This window comes from Pan troglodytes, chromosome 1, assembly GCF_028858775.2.
Source record: "Pan troglodytes isolate AG18354 chromosome 1, NHGRI_mPanTro3-v2.0_pri, whole genome shotgun sequence".
NCBI classification, from domain to species: Eukaryota; Metazoa; Chordata; class Mammalia; order Primates; family Hominidae; genus Pan; species Pan troglodytes.
Genome location: NC_072398.2, coordinates 191682641 through 191695863, shown reverse-complemented (window position 1 = coordinate 191695863; position 13223 = coordinate 191682641). Strand labels below are relative to the sequence as shown.

General features: G+C 40.9%; 1 protein-coding gene across 39 annotated transcripts in view; it reads left to right on the top strand.

The window, feature by feature from the left end:
* The window catches only part of MACF1 (microtubule actin crosslinking factor 1), a 378870-nt gene that overhangs the window by 171688 nt on the left and 193959 nt on the right, over positions 1–13223 (top strand). For 38 of the 39 annotated variants that reach the window (XM_063782390.1, XM_063782385.1, XM_063782389.1 and 35 more), the window contains 10 exons: positions 1664–1830; positions 2644–2756; positions 2864–2970; positions 3521–3640; positions 3788–3883; positions 4538–4665; positions 4752–4845; positions 5050–5204; positions 6734–7010; positions 11368–11496. In XM_063782390.1, the coding sequence (XP_063638460.1) occupies positions 1664–1830; positions 2644–2756; positions 2864–2970; positions 3521–3640; positions 3788–3883; positions 4538–4665; positions 4752–4845; positions 5050–5204; positions 6734–7010; positions 11368–11496 (1386 nt within the window). Of the gene's footprint in view, positions 1–1663; positions 1831–2643; positions 2757–2863; positions 2971–3520; positions 3641–3787; positions 3884–4537; positions 4666–4751; positions 4846–5049; positions 5205–6733; positions 7011–11367; positions 11497–13223 lie in introns of those variants that run through there. The other variant, XM_063782393.1, reaches the window with a different exon arrangement.

The window sequence follows — 13223 nt, the reverse complement described above, 5'->3', positions numbered from 1 at the left end:
TAGTCCATAATGCAAAATAACATTTATTTATTTATTTATTTTTATGTTTTTGAGACAGAGTCTCACTCTGTCGCCCAGGCTAGGGTGCAGCGGCACAATTTCAGCTCACCACAACCTCCACCTTCTGGGTTCAAGCGATTCTCGTGCCTCAGCCTCCCAAGTAGCTAGGACTACAGGTGCGTGCCACCATGCCTGGTTAATTTTTATATTTTTAGTAGAGATGGGGTTTCACCATGTCGGCCAGGCTGGTCTCAAACTCCTGACCTCAGGTGATCTGCCTGCCTCAGCCTCCCAAAGAGCTGGGATTACAGACGTGAGCCACTGCACACAGCCCAAAATAACATTTAATTAGATGATGATACAGACTGTCAGTGCTGTGGGAGTTAGACAAGTAAGAATCGAAGGAAGACCAGCCTTCAAATAAGGAAGAGATAAAGGAACCCTTATTTGTTGAGCATAACCCTGAGTTTGGGTTAGGTGCTTTAATGTGTAATCTCGCTGATTATCACAGCAACCCTGAAAAGGTGGTATTAGTCCCACTTTGCACACACGAGACATGCACTTTTTCCTCACCTGCATTATGATCTCTCTAAAATAGGTCTGGTGCTGTATTTTGGAGATTTCTTAAAATAGCTTTTTTCTTATTATAAAAATGTACAGGATGTAGAATATTTGGAAAATATAAAAATCCCCTGTAATGTTACTCCATAGAGGTAACCATGATTATTAGTTTGCTGTATTTCTCACATACATACAGTATTTGCACCTGTATTGCATACATAGGTGCATGTGTATGCCTTGTACATATATATGACTGTATACTTAAATGTATATTTTGTATGTCTTTTATACAAAATAATCAAGATTACTATATTATTTTGTTTATATTCTTTTTCTTAAATTTGGTAATCATTGTCGTATGTCATTAAAATTTTCTTTGTAAAACTTTTTTATTTACTTTTTTGAGATGGAGTCTCACTCTGTCACCCAGGCTGCAGTGTTGTGGCATGATCATACTTCACTGCAGTCTTGATCTCTCAGCTTCAAGTGATCCTCCCACCTCAGCCTCATGAGTAACTGGGACTACAGGCATGAGCCACCGCACCTGGTGTGAAATTTTCTAAAGCATAACTTTTTAGGTGCTACAAAGAATTCTATTCTGCTGTAATTGTGCTATGATTTATAACCAGTCAACCCCTCATTAGAATTTAAGCTTTTTATAACTTTTTGCTAAGTCATGTTTATTATGCTTTGATAAATATTCATGCATGAAATTATTTGTTTATATTTCTGATGACTTCCTATCAAGTTGTATGTATGTTTTAAGACTTGATTCAAAACTGACATCCAGAGAAGTTATGCCATTTTATACTCTCACTAGTGGCGGTGTATGATGATACCCAGTTTTAGATCTTCTCTCCAATCGTGAATAATATCATTAAAAACAAACATTTACTAGTTTGATAGGTGAAAAATTACCTCTCATGGTTTTAATTTGCATTTCTTTGACTAGCAAGAGGGGGAATATATGTTGGAATAGTCCTCTAAAGTGCATCCAGCCTTGGACCTTCGTTTTACTAAGAGCCATAATGTATGGAGAAGAGAAGGCTAAAAGACTTTGTCTTATTTATAATGAATTATTCTGTGTCCCATCTTTTGGCAGATCTCTGACATCTACATTAGTGGAGAATCAGGGGATATGTCAGCCAAGGAGAAACTACTCCTGTGGACCCAGAAGGTGACAGCTGGTTACACAGGAATCAAATGCACCAACTTTTCCTCCTGCTGGAGTGATGGGAAGATGTTCAATGCACTCATTCACCGATACCGGTAAGAACAGTGGAATTTCTGTGCTCCTGCAGGGCTTTTTCTCATCTCTTGTTTGTAATTAGTTATAATACTGTTTCCATCTCCTCAATCAAAAATCAAAGCTTTGATTCATTTGTTCATTTGAAAAAGAAACATTTATTTAACCACTTTTCTAGGAACTGGGTACAAGTAGCAGTGAAGAAAACAGCGAAAGTTCTTGCTCTCATGGAACTATCTTTCAGTAGGGAGAATAGGTAATAAATGTATGCCATCAAGCAGTGGTAAATGCAATGGCAGGATTAGAAAGTGGCAGAGGTTTGTGGTACTTTGGACAGGGTGGTCAGAGATGGCCTCTTTGGTGAGCGTGTTAAAGCAGAGCCATGAGGGAGTGAGTCATCCAGGCTTCTGGGGTCAGAGTGTTCCAGTCGGAAGAAATACAAATGCAAAGGGCCTGGAGTGAGGGCTTGCTTAGAGTGGTTTAGGGACAGCAGGTGGCTGAAGTGAGGTGAGGAAGATAGGAATTCTGAATGACAAAAATAAAAATTGTTGAGTTCTTAGTGGTCATAAACATGCCCCAATTTTCAGTTCTAACCAATGATATTTTTCCCATGACATTCAACAAACCTAAACTGTATGTTTAAGTTTAGCATTAGGGAGCACTGGGCCCCTGGTGTATACTTAAAAATGGAATTTGTACTCTTCTAAACCTCCTGCTTTTTCTCTAACTCACTTAGTGTTTTTCAGCTCTGGGAACTTTTAGGAGGTTTTCTTTGTGTGAACTCATGTGTGATGTGTAGATGGTGGCCTTTCATGTGCCTTGCTGGACTTTTACAGACCCGATCTAGTAGACATGGAGAGGGTGCAAATCCAAAGTAACCGAGAGAATCTGGAACAGGCTTTTGAAGTGGCAGAAAGACTGGGGGTCACTCGCCTGCTGGATGCAGAAGGTGAGAGGGAGTTTACTGAACTTGAGTAAGGAACATGTATTCAGTATTCCTTCTTCTGGCAAGTTCCTTTGTTCTGACTAAGAAATTTCTTGTCCATTCTCTCTCAGATGTGGATGTGCCATCTCCAGATGAAAAGTCTGTAATCACTTATGTGTCTTCGATTTATGATGCCTTCCCTAAAGTCCCTGAGGGTGGAGAAGGGATCAGTGCTACGGTAAAAGAACATTTTCCTAGAAGGCCTTCTGACTTTGATTCATTTGGGTGAAATGCATTGGTTAGACACTTTCTTAAGCACTTATGGTATACTCATGGTATCAAACTATATATCCAGTATCTTTATCATACATGGACATTATCCTTGGCCCTGGAAATGAGTCTAGATATTGCTAATTTTGTAACAATTAGCATAGACTATTTGGTGCTAAATGCCAGCAAAGAATGTCCCTTTCATCCCCAGCTGTAATTCAAGATGAGGAAGTGTTTTATCAGTCACTTATGTATCAGCTTGATTAGGTAGATCATGGCTCTTTTCAGAATATTTTTAGTAGCTTGGTTTGTAGCCTTTCTTAGTGTCAGGAAATTGAACCCCATCCTGAGAGCCCTTGAGGAGCTTTGAAGCTGGTACTGTGAGCATTAAACTGAGCAGCATCTAGGCAATTAAAGGAAATGGATTTTATATAGTTTGGAGTGGCCTGAGCTACTTTCTCTTGTGCTTGTTTTGGATATTGCTAATCAGGTGTGTGATGTTTACCTTCTGGCAATAGGAAGTGGACTCCAGGTGGCAAGAATACCAAAGCCGAGTGGACTCCCTCATTCCCTGGATCAAACAGCATACAATACTGATGTCAGATAAAACTTTTCCCCAAAACCCTGTTGAACTAAAGGTAAAGTCAAGGACTTAAATTTTTTTGGTAAAATCTTTCTAGGGAGTAAGTCTCCAAGCTTATCACTGCTGGCTTCTAGGTGAGGTGGTATGAAAAATTGGGTCCTATAGTTTGTGTCCATTTATTCACCAAATATTAATTTTATAGGCACTTTATAACCAATATATACACTTCAAAGAAACAGAAATTCTGGCCAAGGAGAGAGAAAAAGGAAGAATTGAGGAATTATATAAATTACTAGAGGTAAGTGAGCTTATCCTTTGCTGAGACTTGGGGTTTGCTGGTCTGTACTGTTGTTGCTTCTTGATTATAGATTCCTTGTATTCTCTTCCCAAACTGCATTAATAGAAGTACTCTCCTGGTGACAAATAATAGCACCACTCTCAGGCTGGTCTTAAAATGTTGTGGTAAAGGGGCAATGTCAGCCATCTCTGTTTTTTAAAGGGCTTATTGAAAAATGACATGTATTTATTCAGAAATCTTGAGTTTTGTGGACAAATTTTTCTGCTTCTCAGAGGGAAGCTAAATCTTTCCCTAGGGTGGAAAGAAGAGAGACTTCTATTCAGAATTTGATTCCTAGAGAATTTGAAGTTGTAGAAATGAGAATTTAACCTTGCCAGAATAAAAGTTATTGAGGGGAAAGGAGGATTTATAGAAAGTGTAAAAGGAATGGAATGACTTAGAGTAGGTAGTCCCTACATTCTAGAGGTGACTTTTCTGCTCTTTACCTCAAGGGTGAAGAACCTGATACATATTTGATTGTTTTTCCATGTTAGACAATAGGAAAAACTGCTGAATGGCTGGGTAAAGAAGCAAGAAGTGATGTGCAAATAATAAATCAAAACTGGGACAAGAGGGCATGGCTGTGTTTTTGGACTGAAAGAGTATCTGTTTCAGGTGTGGATTGAATTTGGCCGAATTAAACTGCCTCAAGGTTATCACCCTAATGATGTGGAAGAAGAGTGGGGAAAGCTCATCATAGAGATGCTGGAACGAGAGAAATCACTTCGGCCGGCTGTGGAGAGGTGGGTCCAGATCCTGAGAGTGGTCTGACATTATTTATTGAGCTGCTGTGAACCTTGCACATGACTATGGTTTTATCTTATTTCAGGCTGGAATTGCTGCTACAGATTGCAAACAAAATCCAGAATGGTGCTTTGAACTGTGAAGAAAAACTGACACTAGCTAAGAATACACTGCAGGCTGTAAGTCTCTGACTGTTTTGTCCAACATCTGTGTCACATGTTTCCTGCTTCTCACCCTCTGCTCTAATTGTTGAAGTTAGCAATCGAGGAATCCAGATGTATTATTTCCCTTTTTTTTTTTTTTTTTGGAATTGCAGTAGACTTCTTGGCTAGTGAGTGGGGCAATGGAAGTTTTCCCACTGTTATTCTCTCTTCCTGTCTCAGGATGCTGCTCACCTGGAATCAGGACAACCGGTACAATGTGAGTCAGATGTCATTATGTACATTCAGGAGTGTGAAGGTCTCATCAGGCAGCTGCAGGTGGATCTCCAGATCCTGCGGGATGAGAATTACTACCAGCTAGAAGAGCTGGCTTTTAGGTGAGGAACAAGGGACTCAAATGGAGGGCTTGCTTGCTTACTGCTGAGGCTCATGGATCAAGAGTAGAGCAAGAGTCAGGCACTTAATCTTTTAACCTGGATATTTGAGGTCAGTGTCTCAATGGGGATACTACAGGTATCTTGGGCAGGAATGTTTTGTCAGTAGAGGACAGTTTCCCCTTATTGCAGCTCCATCCCACTAAGTACCTATAGGATTACTTCAATCATTGTGGCCTTTTGTAACATCCCACATACTTTATTTTAATTAATCAAAGACAGGGTCTCACTTTCGTTGCCCAGGCTGGAGTGCAGTGGCACAATCATGGCTCACTGCAGCCTCGACTTCCTGGGCTCAAGCAATCCTTCCACCTCAGCCTCCCAAGTAGCTAGGCCTATAAGTGCAGGCTGCCATGCCCAGCTAATTTTTGTATTTTTAGTAGAGACAGGGTTTTGCCATTTTGCCCAGGCTGATCTCAATCTCCTGGGTTCAAGCGATCCTCCTGCCTCAGCCTCCCAAAGTGCTGGGATTATAGGTGTGAACCACTATATCTGGCCCATTCTCATATATTTTAGAACGACCTGCAGGGTTGGGACACAACACAACTTCTGATTTAGAAACATTGGTGATCCATCACATTCTTTTTATAGGGGAGAAAATTGAGACCCACAGAAGATGAAAATTATGTAAAGTCATGTGGCTAGTTTTTTTTTTTCCCTTTTTTTTTTTGAGATGGCATCTTGCTCTGTAGCCCAGGATGGAGTGCAGTGACACGATCTCGGCTCACTGCAACTTCTGCCTCCTGGGTCCAAGAAATTCTCCTGCCTCAGCCTCCGGAGTAGCTGGGAGTACAAGAGTGCACCACCATGCCCAGCTAATTTTTGTATTTTTAGTAGAGACGGGGTTTCACCATGTTGGCCAGGCTGGTCTTGAATTCCTGACCTTGTGATCCACCCACCTCGGCCTCCCAAGGCTAGTTTTACAGAGCCAAGACTAGGACCCACATCTCTTGACCCCTAATCCATTGTTTATTATACTATTTGGGAGTTATATAAATAGTATTGTTAGCTTCCCTCCAGTTAACACTGTAATTTGGCATTTGTCTTAAAAACAATTCTGAACTAGATGAAGATGTTCATAATATCACCTTGTATTCATATAACACTTTCTAAACACTTTTCCTTCTATGATCTCATTTTTATTTTTATTTTTATTTTTATTTTTGAGACAAGGTCTTGCTCTGTCACCCAGGCTGGGACGCAGTGGTGTGATCTCGGCTCACTGCAACCTCTGCCTCCTGAGTTCAAGCAATTCTTCTACCTCAGCCTCCTGAGTAGCTGGGACTACAGGCATGTGCCACCACACCTGGCTAATTTTTGTATTTTTAGTAGAGATGGGGTTTCACCATGTTGGCTAGGCTGGCTCATTTTTATTTTTATCATATCTTTGTCAAATGGATAAGGAAGATTTTATTTTTAAAAACTATACTATAGATTTAAATCCTTTCCTTTTTTCTCTTCTTCCATTTCAGGGTCATGCGTCTTCAGGATGAGCTGGTCACCTTGCGTCTAGAGTGTACAAACCTGTACCGGAAGGGTCATTTCACTTCACTTGAATTGGTTCCACCCTGTACTTTAACCACCACTCATCTGAAAGCAGAACCCTTAACCAAGGCAACCCATTCTTCTTCTACCTCCTGGTTCCGAAAGCCTATGACTCGGGCTGAACTTGTGGCTATCAGCTCCTCTGAAGATGAAGGCAATCTCCGATTTGTGTATGAACTACTGTCTTGGGTAGAAGAGATGCAGGTGGGTGCATATCCAAAAGCTTATGCATTACACTGATGTTTACTGGATCTGGAAGCTTATCTAAGAGGACCAAATTGCTTTGTGTTCCCTGTGCAGATTCCCTTAATTATTATTATTCTTTTATTTGAGTGATGGGGTCTTGCTGTGTTGCCCAGGCTGGACTGGAACTCCTGGGCTGAAGTGATCCTCCTGCCTCAGTCTCTTGAGTAGCTGGGACAATAGGTATATGCCACCATACCTGGCTTGACTTTCTTAATTATTGATGCTGCCTGAGACCCAAGCCCCCTTCTCCTTAAATCTTGCATGGATGAGGTTGGCACAAATTCTCACAGTCCCGTACTGAATAGCATACAGTTTTCTCATTTGAAACCCTTTGGAATCTTTTCCCTCAGCTAACTGTACTCTGAGTGAGAGCTTGGTGAAAATTGCAATGTCTATACATCTGTTATCTTTTTTTTTAATTAAAAAAATTTTTTGTGGGTACATAGAAGGTACATATATTTATACGATACATGAGATATTTTGATACAGGCATGTAATGCATAATAATCACATCATGGAAAATGAGGTATCCGTCATCTCAGGAAATTTATCCTTTGTGTTACAGACAATCCAGTTATACTCTTTTAGTTATTTAAAAATGTATAGGCTGGGTGCCGGGCGCAGTGGCTCACGCCTGTATTCCCAGCACTTTGGGAGGCCTAGGCGGGCGGATCACAAGGTCAGGAGATCGAGACCATCCTGGCTAACATGGTGAAACCCCGTCTCTACTAAAAATACAAAAAACTAGCCAGGTGTGGTGGTGGGCGCCTGTAGTCCCAGCTGAGGCTGGGGCTTGGGAGGCTGAGGCAGGAGAATGGCGTGAACCAGGGAAGTGAAGCTTGCAGTGAGCCGAGATTGTGCCACTGCACTCCAGCCTGGGAGACAGAGTGAGGCTCCATCTAAAAAAAAAAAAAAGTACAGGCTGGGCGTGGTAGCTCACACCTGTAATCCTAGCACTTTGGGAGGCTGAGGTGGGCGGATTGTGTGAGTCCAGGAGTTCAAGACCAGTCTGGGCAACATGCGAAATCCCATCTCTATGGAAAACTAACCGGGAATGATGGCGCGCACCTGTGGTCCCAGCTACTTGGGAGGCTGAGGTGGGAGGATCACTTGAGCTTGGGAGGCAGAGGTTGCAAGTGAGCCAAGATCGCACCACTGTGCTCCAGCCTGGGCAACAGAGCAATACCCCGTCTCAAAAATAAAACATTAAACAAAAAAATGTACAACTAAATTATTTTGACTATAGTCATCCTGTTGTTCTATCAGATGCTAGGTATTATTCATTCTTTAACTATTTTTTTGTACCCATGAATCATCCCCACCTCCCTCTGATCCCGTAATACTCTTCCAAGCCTGTTTTGATTTATACATCCCACAGCTAAGTGAGAACATGCATTGTTTGTCTTTCTGTGCCTAGCATATTTCACTTAACATAATAACCTCTAGTTCCATCCATATTGTTGCAAATGACAGGTTCTCATTCTTTTTTATGGTTGAATAGTACTCCATTGTGTTTAAGTACCACATTTTCTTTCTCCATTCATCTGTGATGGACGCTTAGGTTGCTTCCAAATTCTGGCTATTGTGAATAGTGGTGCAACAAACGTGGGAATGCAGATCTCTTTGATACACTGATTTCCTTTCTTTTGAGTATATACCCAGCAGTGGGATTGCTGGATCATACAGTAGCTCTATTGTTAGTGATTTGAGGAACCTCCAAACTGTTCTCCATAGTGGTTGTACTAATTTACATTCCCACCAACAGCATACGAGGCTTCCGTTTTCTCCATATCCTCACCAGCATTTGTATATTGCCTGTCTTTTGGATAAAAGCCATTTTAACTGGGGTGAGATGATATCACATTGTAGTTTTGAGTTGCATTTCTCTGATAATTAGTGATGTTGAGCACCTTTTCATGTGCTTGTTTGCCATTTGTATGTCTTCTTTTGAGAAATATCTATTCAAATCTTTTACTCATTTTTAATTAGATTATTAGATTTTTTTCCAGTAGAGTTGTTTGAGCTCCTTATATATTCCAGTTATTAATCCCTTGTCAGATAAGTAGTTTGCAAACATTTTCTCCCATTCTGTGGGTTGTCCTTTTTTTTTTTTTTTTTTTTTTTTTTTTTGAGACAGAGTCTTGTTCTGTCTCCCAGGCTGGAGTGCAATGGCGCGATCTCGGCTCACTGCAACCTTTGGATTCTAAGCAATTCTCATGCCTCAGCCTCCCAAGTAGCTGGGACTACAGGCACGCGCCACCATGCCCAGCTAATTTTGTATTTTTAGTAGAGATGGGGTTCACCACGTTGGCCAGGCTGGTCTCGAACTCCTGACCTCAGGTGATCCACCCGCCTCGGCCTCCCAAAGTGCTGGGATTACAGGCGTGAGCCACCACACCTGGCCTGTCTCTTTCCTTTGTTGATTCACTGTGCAGAAGCTTGTTAACTTGGTGTAATCCCATTTGTTCATTTTAGCTTTGGTTGCCTATGTTGGTGTGGTATTATTCAAGAAACTTTTTCCTAGACCAGTGTCTTGGAAAGTATTTCTGGTGTTTTCTTGTAGTAGTTTCATAGTTTAAGGTGTTTATCCATTTTGATTTGATTTTTGTGTATGATGACGAGGGACAGGGATCAAGTTTCATTCTTCTACATACAGATATCCAGTTTTCCCAGCACCATTAATTGAAGAGACTGTCCTTACCCCAGTGTATGTTCTTGGCACATTTGTTGAAAATGAGTTCATTGTAGGTGTATGGATTTGTTTTTGGGTTCTCTATTCTGTTCCATTGGTCTATGTGTCCATTTCTAGGCTAGTACTATGCTATTTGGTTACTATAGCTCTGCAGTATAATTTGAAGTCAGGTAATGTGATTCCTCCAGTTTTGTTCTTTTTGCTCAGGATAGCTTTGGTTATTTTGGGTCTTTTGTGGTTCCATATAAATTTTAGAATTGTTTTTTTTATTTCTGTGAAGAATGTCTTGTATTTTTTATAGGGTAAATCTGTTTTGTTTTTTTTTATTCTCTCATTGACAGAGGAGTTTATTCTTCATTTTTCATTGTTGATTGTAACTTTTTTTTTTTTTTTTTTTTGAGATGGAGTTTCACTCTTGTTGCCCAAACTGGAGTGCAATGGCACGATCTCGGCTCACTGCAACCTCTGCCTCCCGTGTTCAAGCGATTCTCCTGTCTCAGCCTCCCTAGTAGCTGAGATTACAGGCGTGCGCCACCACGCCCAGCTAATTTTTTGTATTTTTTTTTTAGTAGAAATGGGGTTTCACCATGTTAGCCAGGCTGGTCTTGAACTCCTGACCTCAGGTGATCCGCCCACCTTGGCCTCCCAAAGTGCTGGGATTACAGGAGTGAGCCATTATGCCCAGTCTCAACTTTTTTTTTTTGAGACAGAGTCTCACTCTGTCACCCAGGCTGGAGTGCAGTGGCGTGATCTCCAGTCACTGCAACCTCTGACTCCTGGGTTCAAGCCAAGCAATTCTCCTGCCTCAGCCTCTCAAGTAGCTGGGATTACAGGCGCCCACCACCATGCCTGGCTGATTTTTGTATTTTTAGTAGAGATGGGGTTTCACCATGTTGGCCAGGCTGGTCTCGAACTCCTGACCTCAGGTGATCCACCTGCCTCAGCCCCCCAAAGTGCTGGGATTACAGGCGTGAGCCACTGCGCCCGGCAATCGTAACTCTTAAGTTTAAGCAAGGCTACTGTATTCCGCACTTCCAAGGGGCACTATTTACATGTGTTCAATGATAGTGGTTCAAATTTGATATTGCCCTTATCTTTCTAACCCTTTTGTTTTATATTAAATTCTTCCTATGTCTGCATAATATATTCCCCATGTAACAATAAACAAAAATATCCCAAAGTAACCTGTTTTAAAATTATCTTCCATTGGCCAGTAGTTGATGTCATGAAATGAAGCTAAATATTTTCAGATACTTCTTTGTTATATCAGTTATGATTGTGAAATGAAAAGACTCCATAAAGAGAAATGCCTAAACTGTAAAGTTAAGCATTTTAAGCCTGTGAAGTTCCCTTTCCCTTTTGATTGATTACTCCAGGAATGTATACTAATAATGCAGCAGCAAAAGGCTGCTCTGTTGTATAATTGGTGGGCTCTGTTCTCCTGCTTCTTAGCGGTGATGATGGCGTAATTTTTGTGTAAGAGGCTGTAGATTGAAGGAGATGGCCTGGATGTCCTTTTGCTCAGTCCTCTACCCCTTGCTTCCTTGTCCTAACATTGGTTCTGACCATTTTCCTACCAAGCCAGCAGTAAATTATGTCATATATATATTTTTTCTTTTTCAGATGAAACTGGAGCGAGCAGAGTGGGGCAATGACCTGCCTAGTGTGGAGTTGCAGCTAGAAACGCAGCAGCACATCCATACGAGTGTAGAAGAGCTGGGCTCAAGTGTCAAGGAGGCCAGGTTGTATGAGGTGCGTAGCCTTCAGAATCCACATTACAGGAGGGACGTGGGTGGAACGGATGAAAGGACAGAACACACAATAAAGCTGTATTGAAGGAGGAGGGTGCTCTGGAAAAGAATAATGATGATGAAGAGCGGTTTATGACAAATTCCCTTTCCACATGAAGTGTATCTGTTAATCTTTGAAATAAACTTGTGAGAAAAGTATTTTTATTAACCCCTTTTTACTAAAAAGAAAAGTGATACTGGAAGCTGAGGTCAGAATTAGTAAGTAGTGGATGCAGCATCCAAACTCAGGCCCTCTGCCTCTATAAATTCAGGCACTTTTTTTTTTTTTTTTAATAAGAAATTCAGTTTATTTTCAATATATTTGTATTAATTCTATTGAATAGATTATTGGTTAAAGGAAAATCTATTAGTATTTTTTTTCTTTTTTTTTTTTTTATTATACTTTAAGTTTTAGGGTACATGTGCACATTGTGCAGGTTAGTTACATATGTATACATGTGCCATGCTGGTGCGCTGCACCCACTAACTCGTCATCTAGCATTAGGTATATCTCCCAATGCTATCCCTCCCCCCTTCCCCCTCCCCACCACAGTCCCCAGAGTATGATATTCCCCTTCCTGTGTCCATGTGATCTCATTGTTCAATTCCCACCTATGAGTGAGAATATGCGGTGTTTGGTTTTTTGTTCTTGCGATAGTTTACTGAGAATGATGGTTTCCAATTTCATCCATGTCCCTACAAAGGATATGAACTCATCATTTTTTATGGCTGCATAGTATTCCATGGTGTATATGTGCCACATTTTCTTAATCCAGTCTATCATTGTTGGACATTTGGGTTGGTTCCAAGTCTTTGCTATTGTGAATAATGCCGCAATAAACATACGTGTGCATGTGTCTTTATAGCAGCATGATTTATAGTCATTTGGGTATATACCCAGTAATGGGATGGCTGGGTCAAATGGTATTTCTAGTTCTAGATCCCTGAGGAATCGCCACACTGACTTCCACAATGGTTGAACTAGTTTACAGTCCCACCAACAGTGTAAAAGTGTTCCTATTTCTCCACATCCTCTCCAGCACCTGTTGTTTCCTGACTTTTGAATGATTGCCATTCTAACTGGTGTGAGATGATATCTCATAGTGGTTTTGATTTGCATTTCTCTGATGGCCAGTGATGATGAGCATTTTTTCATGTGTTTTTTGGCTGCATAAATGTCTTCTTTTGAGAAGTGCCTGTAAATGGTGCTGGCAAAACTGGCTAGCCATATGTAGAAAGCTGAAACTGGATCCCTTCCTTACACCTTATACAAAAATCAATTCAAGATGGATTAAAGATTTAAACGTTAGACCTAAAACCATAAAAACCCTAGAAGAAAACCTAGGCATTACCATTCAGGACATAGGCGTGGGCAAGGACTTCATGTCCAAAACACCAAAAGCAATGGCAACAAAAGCCAAAATTGACAAATGGGATCTAATTAAACTAAAGAGCTTCTGCACAGCAAAAGAAACTACCATCAGAGTGAATAGGCAACCTACAACATGGGAGAAAATTTTCGCAACCTACTCATCTGACAAAGGGCTAATATCCAGAATCTACAGTGAACTCAAACAAATTTACAAGAAAAAAACAAACAACCCCATCAAAAAGTGGGCAAAGGACAATTCAGGCACTTTTTACTTCCCCATCTGCCTGCAGTTGAGCGCTGGTTTAGAGAAACTATTT